This window comes from Mauremys mutica, chromosome 2 (assembly GCF_020497125.1).
Source record: "Mauremys mutica isolate MM-2020 ecotype Southern chromosome 2, ASM2049712v1, whole genome shotgun sequence".
Lineage (NCBI taxonomy): Eukaryota > Metazoa > Chordata > Testudines > Geoemydidae > Mauremys > Mauremys mutica.
The window spans coordinates 56,652,984-56,672,983 of record NC_059073.1 but is presented as its reverse complement, the minus strand read 5'-3'; the positions used below and the strand labels follow the sequence as shown (position 1 = coordinate 56,672,983).

General features: G+C 38.3%; 1 protein-coding gene across 1 annotated transcript in view; it reads left to right on the top strand.

The window, feature by feature from the left end:
• ZFHX4 (zinc finger homeobox 4) overlaps positions 1–20,000 on the top strand; it is a 175,815-nt gene that overhangs the window by 150,551 nt on the left and 5,264 nt on the right. Inside the window, exons 6-9 of the mRNA XM_045006312.1 lie at positions 5,766–5,899; positions 6,054–6,254; positions 8,644–8,761; positions 9,695–15,088. Of these exons, the coding sequence (XP_044862247.1) occupies positions 5,766–5,899; positions 6,054–6,254; positions 8,644–8,761; positions 9,695–15,088 (5,847 nt within the window). The remainder of the gene's footprint in view (positions 1–5,765; positions 5,900–6,053; positions 6,255–8,643; positions 8,762–9,694; positions 15,089–20,000) is intronic.

Here is a 20,000-nt window from a genome sequence, read left to right as displayed (position 1 = left end):
CTTCATCCATATTTTTTATGTATGAGATGGAAATCTATGGTCACAATGAATATTACATTGGCTACTTTTGCTGCACGCTATACCTAGTTACATTATGTTGGATTCATTGAAGCAGAAGAAATGCTGAAACAGGTTGAAGCCTATTAGTTTCAGGTAGTCATATATCTTTTCCCTGTATCCCAATGACAGCAGCATATAAAGGAGCTTGTATTCTCCATAACGACATTTAGTTGTACAGAAAATATCATTTTACATGCACGTATACTTAAACCCGAATTAGCCCATATTTGTAATTCACTCTACATATTAAAAATTTTGGATTTATTCAAAGTATTTATTGATGGCCCTTTCTATATCAAATTAATTCAGAAGACTGCTTTAGGGATTAAAGCTTAGTTTAAGTTTGCTTGTTGACATGTTGAGGTCAATATCTGTTACAGTTTAGACCTCAGCTGCACTTCAGTTGTTTTATTTTTGAGATCAAGAGACTGCAAAAAGGCTGCTGATGACAAAGATGATGTTGAAGAAGAAACTATGTTGTGGTTTAAAATATATATCCCCTTTGGCTGGCTCTTTGACTTGGAAAGAGCTGTCTGCAGCACAGTAAAGCCATGCTCCTAAGCTGACTTGGGTCTTTTCCGTGTTGTCTAATCAGTGGGTCATCCTGGAAATGCTTCAAGGGAAAGGAGACAGCCACATGAAGCATACATTTCCTATCATTCACTCTACCTAGGGGGCACCGGAATCCACTTCAGAGGACTTATCTGCCCACTCTTTGTAAAGCAAACTCATTCCATACCTTCCTCCATCCTCCACAAGTATTAAAGGTCCAACGGCGAAAATGGACTCTGGAAGAAATAGTGTGGGGGAATTCTCAAGATTCCACTAGGATTAGTCTGTCATAAGAGCCAACTTTAATTGGGCAAACCTATGCCCAGATGCCTGCTGGGTGCAGTACAACAAAAATGGCATAACTGTGGTGCACCCCAGTGTCAGTAATTACAAAGGTGTCTCTGCAGTAAGAGCCATATAAAAACAAATGTCCTCATGCTTTTCAGCGACCACAGAAAACAATTTATACTGTAAACTCTTAAACTGACCTTTTAAAAACTTTTGTTTAATTTTCTAAATTAATTCTGCTTATGTAGCACTCATGCCAGGGTCTTAATTCTCAACTCAGCTGACAAGTATTTCTAATGACTGAATAACTGCTTATATATAATTGAATGTTAATTTGGGCTTTCTCATGAATTGAGTGTTGCAAGTCTTGCCAAGAGAAATCTCAGGAAAACCAATAAATTAATCACAATCTTAACAAGTTAGACAGGAAAGCGGTGTGACCCCTCTTTAGCATGGAATCTATTAGAGGAGAAAGGATTAACATGTTATTTAGTAACAGTGTGTTTGTGTAAGATGTTGTGCTGTATTGCTTACCTTATCTCAAGGACTGGAGCTTTCAGAACGAGACTTGGCAAAATGAAAGTGATATTTGTTGAATATTCATTCAGAACAGAAAAGCCTACTAATGCCTCATTTATATTGTCATTTAAATCTAGTGCCACTTTAGATTAATTATAATCCAAATTACAGCTCTATGCAATGCAAGAATTAATATAGAATTTATCCAGATTAATACATTTGCATTGAAAATATAATATGTCTCTGCCATGGCTAAGGGGAGCACTTTTTAATAAGGTAGTAAACATGAGGAAGGATGGAAATTAACCTTCATTATTGCAGTGAAAATTACCCTTTCATTCTACTCTAATTAGAATGCTGTACCGGTAATTTTAATTTTAGAATTATTTTGAAGTTGAGTAACATCATCTGATATATCACAAGTCTTAAGTTATGCGATCTTTATGAAATACATTGATTCATAAATAACAAACCAGTATTTTTGTTCATAGGTTTTTCAGAATTTATTTTGTTAGGATACATGTTTTATTAGGCTTTCCCCAATTGTTATTAACATAAATCTTTTTATGACCCTTGTTTTTATTTTAGGGTTTTAGAATTATTAAGTAGGTGATTGCATTTGAATTGCAGTGAATTATGTCATTTTTGTACTAGCAATCTTACATGAATTAAATAATTCCGTAACTGACAGGTAATCATTGACTAGTCTATTTCATAGTGCTTATTTATAATTAAGCTTAGTTTTTTAGCTAAATGCATTGAAATTACATTATTCAACTAAACTAGTGCTGTGTATTTTACATTATAAAATGAATTACGGCTGTGTTTCACAGTTAACCAGAAAACAACAAATAGCATGTCACTAGAACAAAAACTGTGTATTTAAAACACAAAGAATGACGGGATTTAGTCCTTTTCTACAATTGCATATTAACAATACAATGCCAGTGGAATATCCAGCTATACAAATGGTCTAAGAGTTGCATACCTCAGGACCTTTAATAGTGTTCAATTGCTATTTTTTGGTAATGCCAATTCTATAAGCCCATGTCTTTGCTCTGTCACTCCACAGGGAACTTGTCAAAATAGTGAATTCACCAGTGAAAATACATAGTGTATATATCAGATGTTAGGGCACTTCACTTCAGTTGAACTAAAAGAAGCTGAATCTCTAGTGCTTTGCCCCTTGCATAGTCATTTATACTTGTGAAAAGTGGGTGCATAGTGTAAAACACTACTAATTTAGCCCGGTAGTGTTTGCCACTCACTCTACACAGGTGCAAATGACTACACAAGGAGCAAAGCAGTGGAGAATCAGGCCCTAGGTTTCTAATGCTTACCATAAAAATTTGAGACTGTTATTTTGCTTGATGCCAGATGTAACTTTGGTCATTTAAAAAGCAACAACGTTTACGGTTGAATGAATCCAGACCTGCCCCCACCCCAATTGCCTTGGTTAGCTTTAACATTTTATATAATTAGCATAGTAAAGGGACTGTTCTTTGTTACGTATTTATTACCCCAAAATGCAGTGTTTTATAAGGATTGGTTTACATTAAACACAAAAGAAAATTTACAAAACCAATACTTGTAACTATAGAAACAAGAAATATGAGTTTTATGATTGTTATTGGTCCCTTGAAATAGTTATCATATCCAGTGGTAGAAAATGTTGCATAATGTAAACACACTATGCATTCTCTCTCTGTGTTGCTCACAGCTAAATTCCACCAACAGTTCATACCAATATTAATCCACTTGCACCAATATAACTGGAAGCAGAGTTTGCCCACAAAATTCCTGTAACAAAGTGCTACATGAATATAACATGATATGGAGAAAATATGCTTTTTTATTTATTTATTTGGGGCCAGATCCTCAGCAGGTGTAAATGAGCCATGTCCTATAGTAATACCAATCTACACCAGCTGAGAATCTGTCCATTATCTTTAAAATGGGACATTTTAAAGTGACATATGATGCAGATAAGAGACAGTCAACTGTTAGACATTTTTGACAGTTAGAAATGAAGAGAGGTTAATAATTTGAACCCATCTTTCTAAGACTTGAAGAGTAACCTTTCTCTGTTAATAGAGTATGTCACTTTTTTATTTCTCATAATTCTCATATTTAAGGTATTTAAATAATAATGCTGTACTCCCACATATATTCTGATAGGTTAGGGAGTATCAGAAACTAAACCGAGTAACATAATGATGGCTTATGTTGTTGTCATGTACATTATGCCTTTAGGCATCAAAGACCCAATCCTTCAGCCCTTAATCAAGCAAAACTCTTAAATCCAGCTCTTTAAAGTACATAGGCCTTGCTGCGCTCAGCATTGCAATACCTAACTGATTTAGGAGGCGAAATCTCATTTTCAAAAGGGATTTAGGCACTTAGGAACCTAAATACCATTGACCTCAATGCCTAAATCCCTTTTGAAAATGAAACGTGGCCTCCTAAATCGGTTAGGCATTTCAGTGCTGACCACAGCAATGCCTACATACCTTTAAACAGATGGGCCTTACTGACTAGCCTAAGTAAGGCCTAGAGGATCAGTGAACAGTGTGGAAATTTGATGGAGTTCCAGAAACTAAGCTTGTTGACAAATTAGTCATTAAAGGTAGGAAAATATTTCAGGAATAAACTTAAATTTTAGCAGCAGTATGTCGGAATTACTAGTCTAAATTACACAAAACTAAGTAATTACACTAGGAAACAAATACAAATGTAATGTGTGGGGAAGTGACCATTAATGTATATGTAATAAAATATATTTGTGTGTTTAAAAAAATGCCCTGAGGAAAATATCTCTGTATGATTCAGCATTCAACTATTTATTATCGTTCTCAGGGTCTGGTTTTTTTTTCTATTTACCTTGAAAGCTGTCCTTTTATTTTACTTTTCCCCGCTAATGTTGCCTTGTTTATATCAAATACTATATTGCCTATGTAATGAAAGAAAAAAGTTCTTGTTTTTTTCCAGAGAAAAATACAAGCATTTTCTTTGTTCATCTTTACGTTGTTTCCATAACATCCATGACCTTATTTTTAAATTAAAACTAGGTTATTGTGCAATGAGGTGCAATTTGTTCATTTATATGAACCTTATGTGGATTGAAAAAAAATCAAGATAAATCTTCATGCACAGCATACAATCAGATTACCCCTGGACTATATATTTACGTTGGGTCTGATAGCAATCAATGGTTTAGCTTCATTGCATTTCAAGATGTATTTGCACCCAGTTGTCCAGTGATAGTGTCCTCACCCTGGAAATAATTTAGTTGCAAATTGACTGGAAGATGGTGAAAATTGAAAGTTAAAATTAGAAATACTCATAATAAACAGCAGAAAAAAGGTCAGATGATGCCACACTATGATGAGATTGGAATGGTTGGTAAATGAGGTTTTGTGTTTGTCGTGAGATGTATGTGACATGCCTACCCAATGCTGTTGTAATATCCAGCCTAGCAAAAGAGATTATCTGGCAAATTGATGCTGGAAAGAATTTTCTGATGGACTGGGAAATTAGAATTGCACTCGTTTCTTTGATGTGTGCACGACTGGGCCACGTTATGCAGCTAGTTCAGGCATAATATTAAATATAGTATTTAATACTTAGTAGTAGAACTATCTATAGAAAATAATTATATTCTTGGTTTTGATTACAATACCACAGTATAGAACTTCATAATGTAAACCTTTAAAGCAACACAAAATGACTGATTTTTGCATATAATTAGTATTTAGTTAGCTCAAATCCTGTTTTCCACAATGTGTGCATGGAGTTGTAGGTTTTGGGAAGTTGTCTGGAGTTGAGGTTTTTTTGTTTATGGGTTTGGGTTTTTTTTGTATATTTTAGAGGCTCACTATATTTAGTTTCAGAACTATAACCAAGAAGGGCTTATCAAAGCAGCACAATAATTTCACTGCCCAAACATTTTAGAAATGGTAGAAGGTAATTAAATGTTAGAAAATTAACTATTTTGGAAAACAAGGATTTCTGAGTGAAAGTTGATTTGATTTAATGTAATAGAGAAATTCAGACTGAGATGCTGAAGAGAGCATGTTATTGATTAATCTTTCAAGGCAACCTAAGGTTATCTAAACAAGAGAGAAGAGTCCATTTTAAAATTTATTTCTAGCATCTGCATCAAGGATAAAAGCGTGTTTTCACCTAGGTATTTGCTAGGTTTCAAATTGTTTTATTTAAATACATTTTTCTTTAATATTTAGCATAACCATGTGGGAGATTATAAGGCATCATAATCACAGCTCTTTGTATAGCATAACACTTCTAAGTTTAAAACATGTTTTTTAAACATTATGTTTTTGGAACAGGAATAATCACACCAGAGAAGGAGCCAAAAGTGAACACTGCGGTAGGGACACAACTGCTACTTCAGGCAAAAGAAGAGGATGGTGCATCTAAAAAAGCAAAACCTCTTGAGGACAATAAATTTGGACATGAACAGGTAAAAGAAAATGTAACAATTCCATTGCCTCATAGAACTCTCTCAGGTAGCTCAAAAGTACAGTAAAACAGAGATGATATGCTATTGAAATAGCAATGCTATCGAGTCATTCAAAACACACTAATACCCTGCATCTTCATTTGCTGTTTTTCAGTTCTATCAATGTCCTTATTGTAACTACAGTAGTAGGGACCCAAATCGTATCCAGATGCATGTCCTGTCACAGCATTCAATGCAGCCCGTTATCTGCTGCCCCCTCTGCCAGGATGTCCTCAGCAACAAAATGCATCTCCAACTTCATTTGACCCATTTGCACAGTGTGTCTCCTGACTGTGTGGAGAAACTGCTTATGACCGTAAGTATTCAAAATACTGATACACATTCGACAGGAACATACTCAGACATGTAGACAATGAATTTGTTGTGACCTAGTATTCTGGTAGCCAGAGCTGGGGACAGAGAGTCAGGACTTTTGGATTCTGTTCCTAGCTCTGTGGCCTGAAGAAAAGCTCTGTGTAAACTCAAGAGCTTGTCTCTCTTGCCAAAAGAAGTTGGTCCAATAAAAGATATTACCTCACCCACCTTGTAATTTATCAGTAATTTATGTCCCTAGGGCAAGTCCCTGAAGCTAGATTTTCAAATATGCTGAGACCCTGGAGTTTACATTTAAGTCAACTTTGAAAAATCAGGCCACTCATCTTTCTGTGCCTCAGTGCACATCTCTAAATTGGGTGTAATCATATCTATCCCACAAGAGTATCTTGAACATTAACTTATTGATTGTTTGTAAAATAGTAGGAGTTCCCTGGGCAAAAAGTACGACTGCAAAGTATTAATACCAGTTAACACTAATAAAAATATGAGATTTTCTGAACATATTTCATAACATATAATATTCAAATGAATTCCTTAAGTTCAGCTAGAAATATAAAAATAACGTATACCATGGTATACCATGTCATTTTGGCATGCGTTATATGATATTATATGATAATAGTTGTTGGATCACAGCTTTAACCAGAAAACAACAGACCCCAGTTCTTTCATCTGCTCTGGCTGTTTTTGGCCTCTTCTATGAGGAAAGCTGCTCTAAAGCCCACAGATTCAGCCCCCTGAGGATTCCTCTTTCCACCTAGGGATTTCTTTACACATAGAGCTAGTGTGGCAGCTTTAGACCACCCTGCTCCTGATTTCTATGTGTGACCAGGGAAAAGGAGGCCTGGATGAAGAACTCTGAGACCTCTCGACATAATACTAGGAGCTCAGGTGATCCCCAGCTAGCCCTAGCTGTGTACCAAGTACAGTTCTGCCAACCCAGAATATTTGGCCCTTCACATAGGAAATACTTTGTAGGTTGGAAATGTAACTTTTGCACTTCTTAAATTTTTGTTTTATTTAATTTTGTGATTTTTAATTAGGCCAACTACATTGCTGTGTGTTTAGCATTTAGGCTATGTGTACACTGTGCACCTTACAGCGGCACATGATACATGTAGGGAGGGGATTCCTCCCTCATCCCACAAAGTTCCAGGACCAGGCAACTCCTTCACTCCATATCCTTCTCTACTCAGACCCTGCAGAGGATGCTTTGTAGGTCCTCACTGGGGAGAGGACAGAGACAGGATGCAGTTGGGGGCCATAGTTAAGGATGCATATCATCTCCCTTCCAGATACATAGAGATTCCCAGGGAAAAAAAGTATATAGCTACCCCAAAGCAATGTGGCTTCAGTTAATTTAGGTGAATAGGATGAGGAAGGAGTGAGATCCTGCCTTTGCTGTTCCCATAGGTTGTGTGGAGACCGGTTTCTGAAAAGCTAGGTTTAGAAGTCAGTAAAACATCTGTTTACACTGTCACAACAGTATCTTCATCCTGGAAAAAGATTGAAACTTTATTTTTTTTAAATAGAATCTTATAATGTTCAGTGTATCATAAGAGGCTGAAGAAACTGTGGAGCAATCCTCTACTTGCAGGATTTATTTTTTTCTCTCCATATTAATGATTTTCTCCTGTCTTGATGTTGGTATACGTTTAGGAGGGGGGTTGTTTTGTTTCTGGGTTTTGGGAGAGAATTTTAGTGGTGGGGGAGCTATTGGAAAACTTAATCTTTCTCATATAAATTGTCTCAGTAACCATCTAAGAGTAACAAGCCCTGTCCATATCTGATCTCCCTGATCACAAAGGAAATGGATGTTTGCTAAAAATCTCATCTATGGGATGTTTGCAATCAGTATTTTTCATTCCACCCTCGCCCCACCACAGCATTAGTTCTCTGAGCAGACTCTGCCCATGCAAAATGTAAAATTTCAGATTTGAATCCCATTAGGTTATTTTTAATGTGGTTAGAATTATTTTTCTCAGTGGGCAATGTATATATTCTTTTCACTCTCATGTATCACAGTAATGGCTCAAGAGATTTTTGGGCAAACATTCCAAGTGCTTCGTTCTTGAACAGACACCAAACAGAAAATTCAGCCCTGATTTGTGTATTTATCTGGCCCTTATTCCAATAGTGTCAGAGCACCTCACAGTCTTTGATGTATGGGGTTAGGTGCTGTAATCCCATTTAACAGGTAAGAAACTGAGGCATGAAGAGACTGTCACTTGCCCAAGGTCACAGGCAATCCAGGACTGAATCAAGCCCTTGGGCTTTGCCGTGTGACAAGCTTTGAACCATGTGTGATACACTGATAAACAGTGTGTTTTCTTCTTTGAATATAATATTGTGCCCTTGCTTTTTTAAAGGTACCTGTACCAGATATGATCATGCCCAATAGTATGCTATTACCCGCAGCTCCTTCAGAGAAATCCGAGCGTGACACACCGGCTACCGTTACAGCAGAAGGATCTGGGAAATATTCAGGTATGCAAACTAAAGACCAGACATGTAGAATCTAAATGAGTGATTCTTGGAGCAAACCACTTGATTCTTCCTTGGTACGCTACTAGTTTTTGGTTACAAACATTAATAAGAGGTAACAGGAGAAAAATAGTAAGATGTCATCTAGGGCATGATTTTCAAAGATGGGCCTCTATAAATGCCACAGCTCAGCAATGAACTTGGCTCTTTGCACAGGCACATATCTAGTTGGATGCACATTGCCCGTGTCATTGTACAAATACTTGACTTGAGCTAGTATACACCTGTGGTCATTTGTATGTAGAAATTAGGCATGCAGCTGTATGTGGCCATTTTGAAAATAAACCCCTGGCTGTTCTAAAAATATATAGGATATGATCTAAAAGATAATGAGCTAGCTGTAACTCTCACTAGAGGCAATGGGAATGGCAGGTGAATGGGTCCTTAGGATCAAGCCCATATTTCAGTTTTCACTCCAGATACACTCTCCCCTGTGCTAATAGGCTGTCTGCTCCAAGCCCCCGCTTAGTCTTTTCACCTAACCCCTCCCCCCTTAATACCTTCTTCTCTCCATGTCCTGTCCCCCTCAGCATCCCTTCTATCTGCTTTCTCCTCCCCTCCTTCACCTCTATGTTTAGCTAACTGAACCCCATCCTAAGAATTAACAAAAAATACTGTGGCACTAACATTCTGTTTGTCACCATCACACTGATCACTCTGCTTGTGTGTTTGCCCCTTTTCCCTACTCTTTATCTGTCTCTTTTATTTGTTTGTTAGCAATTTGGGGCAGGGACTGTCTATGTTTGTATCTTGCACAGTTGCGGACCATTTTTGGTTGGTCCTTAGGCACTACTGTGATAAGTGTGATAAATAATAATATTGCCTATGCTCAAATGTTACATAACTAAAAGATATTTCTCTGTCTTCCTTAATCAGGTGACAGTCTGATGGATGAGAAAAATACTCCTGGGCTTGACGAAGCAAAAACTGGAATGGAAATTAAGATTGAGGAACAGAAGCCACCTAAGGAATGTACTGAAATGCCAGAATGGAATAAGAGCAGCAGTAAGGATACAAAGATCACCGAATCACTGCCGGATCAATTGAACGAACAGCAGAAGAAGCAGCAACTATCTGTTTCTGATCGCCATGTCTATAAATATCGTTGTAACCATTGTAGCTTGGCTTTTAAGACTATGCAGAAGCTTCAGATACATTCCCAGTATCATGCTATTCGGGCTGCTACCATGTGTAGCCTTTGTCAACGTAGCTTCCGTACATTCCAGGCTTTAAAAAAACACTTGGAAGCAGGCCACCCTGAACTCAATGAAGCTGAAATTCAGCAGCTATATGCATCATTACCTGTAAATGGTGAACTCTGGGCAGAAAGTGAAAGTATGGCACAAGATGATCATGCACTAGAACAGGAAATAGAACGAGATTATGAGATGGACCAGGAAGGTAAAGCAAGTCCTGTAGGAAGTGATAGTAGCTCTATTCCAGATGATATAGGCTCAGAACCAAAGCGGACCTTACCTTTTAGAAAAGGGCCAAATTTTACTATGGAAAAATTTCTAGATCCATCTCGCCCATATAAATGTACAGTGTGTAAAGAATCTTTCACTCAAAAGAACATTCTCTTGGTCCATTATAATTCAGTGTCTCATTTACATAAACTCAAAAAGGTTTTGCAGGAAGCATCAAGTCCTGTCCCTCAAGAAAGCAACAGCAGCACTGATAACAAACCCTACAAATGCAGCATTTGTAATGTTGCATATAGCCAAAGTTCTACGTTGGAAATCCATATGAGATCTGTGCTTCATCAGACTAAGGCAAGGGCTGCAAAATTAGAACCAAGTGGTACTATACCTAGTGGAAATAGCGTAGCAGGGAATGTTAATAGCCCTAGTCAAGGGATGCTAGATTCTATGAGCTTACCAGCAGTTAACAGCAAAGATACCCACTTAGATGCCAAAGAATTAAATAAAAAGCAAGCTTCTGAATTAATTTCTGCTCAGTCTACACATCATCCATCCCAGTCACCAGCACAACTTCAAATGCAATTACAACATGAACTGCAACAGCAAGCTGCGTTCTTTCAGCCCCAGTTTCTAAACCCTGCATTTTTGCCTCACTTTCCCATGACACCAGAAGCATTGCTGCAATTTCAACAGCCTCAATTCCTTTTTCCATTCTACATACCTGGGACAGAATTTAGCCTGAGCCCAGACCTGTGTTTGCCTGGTTCTGCCACATTTGGTATGCCTGGAATGGCAGGGATGGCAGGATCACTGCTAGAAGATTTAAAGCAGCAGATACAAACTCAACACCATGTTGGACAAACACAACTACAAATCTTACAGCAACAAGCACAACAGTATCAATCAACACAACCCCAAATTCAGTCACAAAAACAGCATCAGCAAAGTAGCAAACTAATGAAACAGGAGCAAAATAGTCTAGTAAGTGCAGACTGCCAGCTGATAAAGGATATGCCATCATATAAAGAATCAGAAGAGATTTCTGAGAAACAAGAGAAGCCAAAGCAAGAATTGACAAATGAAAGTGAAGGACTAAAGGAGAACAAAGATATGAAGAAGCAGAAATCCTCAGAACCAACCATTCCACCACCTAGAATAGCTTCTGGGGCTAGAGGAAATGCAGCCAAAGCTTTGCTGGAGAATTTTGGCTTTGAGCTAGTTATTCAGTATAATGAAAACAGACAAAAAGTACAGAAAAAAAGTAAGACCAGTGAAGGTGAAAACACTGACAAACTGGAGTGTGGAACATGTAGTAAACTATTTTCTAACATTCTTATTTTGAAGAGTCATCAAGAGCACGTGCATGGTCAGTTTTTTCCTTACGGAGCACTAGAGAAATTTGCCCGTCAATACAGGGAGGCTTATGACAAGCTTTACCCAATTTCACCATCCTCTCCAGAAACACCGCCACCACCACCACCTCCCCCGCCTCCTCCCCCGCCCCTGCCTCCAACTCCTTCACAGCCTTCTTCGGCCAGCTGTGGAAAAATGCAAAATACAACTCCCACTCCTTTGCAAGCTCCTCCACCTACCCCACCACCACCGCCTCCACCTCCGCCACCCCCTCCGCCACCTCCGCCACCACCTTCAGCTCCACCTCAGGTACAGCTGCCTGTTTCATTAGATCTTCCGCTTTTCCCTCCAATTATGATGCAGCCAGTGCAACATCCTGCGTTGCCTCCTCAGCTTGCCCTCCAACTACCACCAATGGATACTTTGTCTGCAGATCTGACTCAGCTTTGTCAGCAGCAGCTAGGATTAGATCCCAACTTCCTACGACATTCTCAGTTCAAGCGTCCACGTACAAGAATCACAGATGATCAGTTAAAAATCTTGCGGGCTTATTTTGATATTAACAATTCTCCAAGTGAAGAACAGATCCAAGAAATGGCTGAGAAATCTGGCCTTTCCCAAAAAGTTATCAAACACTGGTTTCGTAATACACTTTTTAAGGAACGACAAAGAAATAAAGATTCCCCATACAACTTTAGTAATCCTCCCATAACTGTCTTGGAAGATATCAGAATTGATCCTCAACCCACTTCTTTAGAGCATTACAAATCTGATGCATCTTTCAGCAAGAGATCATCTAGAACTAGGTTTACTGACTACCAGCTTAGGGTCTTACAAGATTTTTTTGACACAAATGCTTATCCAAAGGATGATGAAATTGAACAACTTTCAACTGTACTTAACCTACCTACTCGAGTTATTGTTGTATGGTTCCAAAATGCACGACAGAAAGCTCGCAAGAGTTATGAAAATCAAGCAGAAACTAAAGATAATGAAAAAAGGGAACTCACTAATGAGCGCTATATTCGAACTAGCAACATGCAATATCAATGTAAAAAGTGCAACGTAGTTTTTCCCAGAATTTTTGATTTGATTACACACCAGAAAAAACAGTGTTACAAAGATGAAGATGATGATGCTCAAGATGAAAGCCAAACAGAAGATTCCATGGATGCCACAGATCAAATGCTATATAAAAGTTTCACAGTTTCTGGCCAAACAGACTCATCAAAAAGTACAACTGCGACAGCAGCAAGCTCTGGTTCTGGTTCTAGTACTCCTTTATTGCCATCACCCAAACCAGAGCCTGAGAAGAGTTCTCCTAAACCTGAGGCACCAGAAAAGCCAAAGCAAAATGACATCACCCCTAAGCAAATTGATACCACCTCACAAGTCACCAAACCCGTACAGTCTGCACCAATAACTTCCTCTGATCCACAGCCCTCAGTCTCTCAGCCACAACAGCAAAAACAACCACAGATGGTAGGACGACCTCCTTCTTCGTCACAAACCACACCAGTTCCTTCTAGTCCTATATCAATTTCAATGACTTCTCTACAGAACAGTCTACCTCCTCAGTTACTACAATACCAATGTGACCAATGTACAGTTGCCTTTCCAACTCTAGAACTTTGGCAAGAGCACCAGCACATGCATTTCCTAGCAGCCCAAAACCAATTTCTTCACTCTCAGTTTTTAGAAAGACCCATGGATATGCCCTATATGATATTTGACCCCAATAATCCTCTGATGACTGGACAATTGCTTAATAGTTCTCTTGCTCAGATGCCCCAGCAGACAAGCTCATCACATACATCCCACCCTGCTACAGTTTCTGGCTCACTTAAACGAAAATTGGATGATAAAGAAGATAATAATTGTAGTGAAAAGGAGGGAGGAAACAGTGGTGAAGACCAACATCGTGATAAGCGCTTGAGAACTACCATTACTCCAGAGCAGCTGGAAATACTCTATGAAAAATACCTATTAGATTCTAATCCCACCAGAAAGATGCTAGATCATATTGCACGTGAAGTGGGACTTAAAAAGAGAGTAGTACAAGTCTGGTTTCAGAACACACGAGCCCGAGAAAGAAAAGGACAGTTCCGTGCAGTAGGTCCAGCCCAGTCACATAAAAGATGTCCTTTTTGTCGAGCACTGTTTAAAGCAAAGTCAGCTTTGGAAAGTCACATTCGCTCTCGGCACTGGAATGAAGGAAAACAGGCAGGTTATAGTTTGCCTCCAAGTCCGTTAATATCAACTGAAGATGGAGGAGAAAGTCCACAAAAATATATATTTTTTGATTATCCGTCACTATCGTTAACAAAGATTGATCTATCAAGTGAAAATGAATTAGCCTCCACAGTGTCAACCCCTGTTAGTAAAACTGCAGAGATGTCCCCAAAGAATCTTTTAAGCCCTTCTTCTTTCAAAGCGGAGTGCAGTGAGGATATAGAAAACCTGAATGCCCCTCCTGCTGACTCTGGGTATGATCAAAATAAGACTGACTTTGATGAGACTTCATCAATTAATACTGCGATTAGTGATGCCACTACAGGAGATGAGGGAAACAATGAAATGGAAAACATGACTGGTAGTTCAGGGGATGTGAAACCTGTATCATCTCCCAAAGAGCCAAAAACACTTGTGAATGATTCTTTTTCAAAAACAGCAACCACACCTACAATTGAGAATTGTGATGAAAAGTTTCTCTTCTCCCTAACTAGCCCATCGGTACATTTCAGTGACAAAGATGGTGATCATGACCAAAGTTTTTACATTACTGATGATGCCGACGATAATGCCGATCGCAGTGAAACATCAAGCATTGCAGATCCAAGTTCGCCCAACCCATTTGGAGCTAACAACCCCTTTAAATCCAAAAATAGTGATCGACCAGGTCACAAACGTTTTCGAACACAAATGAGTAACCTCCAGCTTAAAGTCCTCAAGGCTTGCTTTAGTGACTATCGGACTCCAACCATGCAAGAATGTGAAATGCTAGGGAATGAGATTGGTCTGCCCAAACGGGTGGTCCAGGTTTGGTTCCAGAATGCCCGGGCAAAAGAAAAGAAATTCAAAATTAACATAGGGAAGCCATTCATGATAAATCAGAGTGGACCTGATGGGACAAAGCCAGAATGTTCTCTATGTGGGGTGAAGTATTCTGCACGTTTATCTATAAGAGACCATATCTTTTCCAAACAACATATTTCAAAAGTGAGAGAAACTGTAGGAAGTCAGCTAGATCGGGAGAAGGATTATTTAGCTCCCACAACTGTTAGACAGCTGATGGCACAGCAGGAATTGGATCGTATAAAGAAGGCTACAGATGTACTAGGCTTAACAGTACAGCAGCCAGGCATGATGGACAGCAGTTCACTTCATGGTATCAGTTTGCCAGCAGCTTACCCAGGACTCCCTGGCCTTCCTCCTGTTCTTCTGCCTGGAATGAATGGTCCATCCTCCTTGCCTGGATTTCCACAAAGTTCAAACAGTAAGTCAGTAAGGGGATGAATTGTTTATTTGAGTAATTTTAATGATATTGTGTAGTTATCGACCACCTGTGAAGAACAGCATACTGTGCATTCATATCCTATTCCTATCACTTCTCTGTGTGCATCAAAGTACTGCTATTGGCTACACTCAGCCCATTATTGGATTGTTTCAGTAGGTAATTGGTAATATCACTGGTTCTCCCAAAACTGAAATTCAGTTGAAGAATTAAATTGAAATCCAACTTCCAGTAGTACTTTTTATTAAATTGTGTAACAATCTGTATAGTGGACCCTGCTGGCATGCGCTAAAAGTTCCCTAGTGCACGTTAATGTAGTACTGTTTGAAACGGGATTACATTAATGTGCACTAGGAAACTTTTAGTACACACCAGCAGGGTCCTCATGGGCCAGTTAGTGCACAACACACTAGTGCCCACTAGAAATTACACTCCACTAGTGCAAACTAATACATTGTGTAGACGAGCCCTTAGGCAGCCTTGACTGCAATAACATTTTATCTAATATTATTGTTCTAGTTATTTTGAGTTGAGATTTCTTTACACAAAGTGTAGATTAACATTTTATATTTAATGGCATGAAAAAATGAAACTGAACATATCAGCCTATGAAACACAGAGTAGAATTTGCACCAAAACCTGCCTTACGCAACCACCCAATAGACCCATCAAAATCTGTTGCCTAATTCAGAAGGTGTTTAACTAGACATGAAACAGATTTTTACTGGGGGTAGTTCTTCTTGACTGTTTCATTGAGGCCCAAATCCTGAGAGGTGCTGAGCATCTGCAGCCCCCTATGATTTGTATGGGCGCTACACACGCTCATCATGCCATTCGGGCTTGTGTATGTAACTGAGCATTTGCTGTGATTTAGACAGAGTGCTGCGGTTGACTCTGCACATCATTTTGCTTCCATTACTCTTACTGAGAAGCACTTACTCTTGCAGAGTTTCACTGAGGTTACAGAATTAGGCTTTCTGTATAGAAATTTGTTTAACCCTGACAGAAGGAACCTGATTTTTTTTAAATGGTTTCCAGTGTTGTAGGCAGAGTTCACTGTAGGGGCAACATTGTAGATGCAAATTCTAGTATTCAATCAATACCTGATTGCACAGGTAAATCAAGTAATTACACATCAAAATTAGTGGGTGGGGGAAGGCCCCTTCATGTAAGTGGCCCAGTGACTCCATTTGTGTTGCCTTAGGTTGTTAAATTTTGATTTATGTAAACAACTTACTTTGCCAGGAGGGCTACTGATTCAAATCACCAATATGGTCAGTCAGACTAGAGCTGTAGCAGTAGCTCCTGTTCTATACAGTTCTGTTTTGATTGATGATGACCATGTCATTGCTTCCCTAAGTGGTGGTCAAAGCGTCTTGTTTTTCTATTCATTGGGTCAGAAGGGCTTTCCTTCCACAATGGATTCTCTGGCTGAGTGCCCTTCTGTTTTTGTCAAATAGTTATTGGCACACAGAGTGCATATAAAACAAATCGGAAGTAGTTTTGAAATACTGTAATATATTCATTTAGTCTCCTCTTAATTATATATAATGTATATGTCCAAAAGTGGCTAATCTCTGTTTATAGAAATCAGGGATATAATATAATTTGTCTACATAACTTAGCTAAATGGCCTTCGTCAACCTCATCTTCAAATATAGTAAGCCCCAGAAAACTCACATATCTCTCTAAATTATTCCCTTATTAATGTATAGATGAAATGTTTGGTAATACAGACCAGTTGGTCTATGATAATTGAATTATCAGATTGTCTAATTTCCACACAACATCTTTTATTTGAGATAAATTTAAATCATTAATACAGTAACATATGAATCACCAATTGAGATGGATTCTCAGCCCTTTTCATCTCATATCTTTTTAGGTTAATCGGTTCATTATGGTCTAACTCCACGGTGTAAATTGGCTAATAGAGTTTTGTCATTAGATTTTTCTTCAACCATACGTTAAGAAGCCCCTGCATCCCCTTTTTGTTGCCCAGTAAATATGTACATAGATAAATCTTCATTCACTAATGGTACATAATAGAGTAGTAGTCAAAGTGAAAATAAAAATAGATTAGTTTAATTATTCATTACTGAAAAGTACTCATTATCCTTAAAAGTTCTCTAATATGTGTTCAGCATTACTATTCTCCACACCTAATTAACCCACCTTTAACATCTCCTCTGCTGTGCTTTGGGTGACAGTTCACATCCATATTTGATGCCGGGAAAAGTTTACGCATAACCTTCTTGGAGTCTGCCTCTGAGCAGACTCTTCACTGGCTGTAATCGTCTAACTTTTTCTGCATTTTCAGCCATCAGAATACCGCTTCTGCCTTACTAACTGTGTGAGGGATTTCCTGAAGTCAGCTCCCGGGGGGTTACCAACCTGTTCCTCAATTATTGTACATGCTCTGAATTTCAGATTTTATTATTTTTTGCTTGTATCTCATTTCCTCTTCCTGGTCCTGATCTGCTAACACATACACACAAGGTGTCCCATTGATTTAATGGGATTGCTTATGTGAATAGTTGCTTACGTGCATAAATGTTTACAGGGTTGACACATGTTTTCAGCAGCAAAGGCCAGTCTGTTTTGTGATCTTAAAGGGACAATGTCAACATAAAAAAATGCACATTTTTATAGAACGTCTTGCTGTTATTACTAAGACACTACATTAGTGAAACTATAATAATTAAAATGAAAATTTCCTTTTGTCTTCATTTGTCTTTCACTTTTTTCATTGTACTCATTCTGGAAAGTGAAACTAATCTGATCAGCTTCACTTGACTTATAATCAATTTCACTTTCAGGTTCTTGTGCCCAACACTGTTTTGTTTTGGTTTCAACACTGCATGGAAATTATTAACTCCCCTCAGAATGCTTTTAAATAAATTTTTAAACATGCAACATTTCCTGTACCATCAGGCAGGGAAAAATAATATTTTCCTAAATTATGGAAAATCTAAATTTTGAGCCTAAACTACTTGAAATTGGTCCTATTAATTTCATTAAACACAGTGCTGTAACTGGACCTTTACTGGCAAAGATTACTTCACTTGGAAGAATATATTAACTCCCTTTCTGCATAGATGGATCAAGCAAATTTAGACATATTCAGGTGTATCTGGGCACAGTTATTTTCCCAGTGTCAGAAAGATTGTCTGGTTCTATGATATTATTCCCAGAAAATGACTCCCTGTAGGATGAACTTCTTGAAATGAGAAATACCGTCTTATGATTGATGTGTTAAATTAAATACACCACCTTAGAGACATTAAATGCTGTATAATTTTTCAGCATTATTATTATGATTGCTCAGCGTATATATGGTCATTTTCAGGAGGTTCCACTTCCTAGGGTATACTTCAAGTCTGGCTTATTTCCACTCTTCAACCTCACTCCTATTTTATAGTATGCTGCAGATGGAAGAGCTTTCTGCTCAGAAGTCTCACTTATAGTTTTTCATCCTCTGCTAACAAACTTAATATTCTCTATTCTTCTTAATTTGTGTTTTTCCCCCTATCAGAAGACTCATGCTTCAACGTGCTTCTACAATGAATACTGGATCTTCAAGTCATGATCATTACAGTCTGAGCTCATCACTTAAGACTGAGGCTGTCTTTCACAGCATGCTTTTTCCAAGAATGTGCACATCACTGGGTAATGTGCACTTCAGTTGTTTCTGAAGTCTTATCAAGAGAGAAATACGATTTAGCAGCCCTTATTTTTCTCATGACTAGGGCCCTAAATCATGTTCTCTATTCTTCTTTGAACCCTTGTTTCCTGTTTCATTTATCTTGTTTGTGTTTATCTGTGTCAGATTCCTCTGAGAAACACCTCAAGTTTGCCATAAAACCACTTAAAACAGCCACTTAAAAGAGACAGGTAGCAGAGCTAAAACATTTCTTTATAATTAGTGAATTTTCCAATCTGTTTTCTTCATGTCACATACGGGAGAATGAGATTCATCAGGTCTCCTGTACTGAGTTTTAGGTACCCTCAATCCACACTTCCCTGTAACAAACCCATTACTCCTATTCTCTGCTGCAATGTTCTCAGATGTTTAGTTGATTTTTGTACATTTCAACTAAATTCCAAAGAATATAATGGGAAAATAAAATAGGTGGATGGCTGAGGTAGCCAGCATCATTGTGAGCATATTGAGGGCAAGAGGATGAGTAGGGCTGAAAGAGAAGAGGACTGCAAAGGAATTGTAAAAACCCTCAGTAGCTATTGAGCCCAAAGTAGTATGATTCAAAAACAGCAGACAAAGCTGGGGTGGCAATTCACATTGATAACATCATCCAGGCCTTTTTCCTGTAGGGTGGTTGCCATCAAATACATTTTCAACAGCCATTGCAAAGCTTGCACAGTTATTTTCTGCTGAAAGTATAGGGTGAAGCAACAGTATCAGATACCACTGTCTGGTAACTGCAGCAATTACTGACTCTTTAATGATGACCATTGTGACTTGTTTCCCTATGCTATCTAATCCCTGCTAACAATACATTTTAACTCCTTAGCGTTGCCCTCACCATTAAATAGCAGTAATGATATTGTAGCTACCATTAAATGGTCTCTTTGTTAAATCTGATAATCATTCCCCCTGAATTCTAATTGCTTTATTCCTAAGTAATGCTAAGCACCTGGTTATTGATGATTTAAACTTCATTCTTGCCCACTAGATTAGTGCTTCCATGTAGCTAATACCCATCTAACCTCCATTATAGAGCCTGCAATATTGTTCTCTTATCCATGCACTCATAGGCTTTTCCTGGGGGCTGCTTTACTCTTACTGTCCTTTGAACATTAGGCTTTCTGTGTGCTCATTTCTCTACCAAGTTTATTTGTCTCTGAAAACAGACTTGGCCACAATGTACAGCCT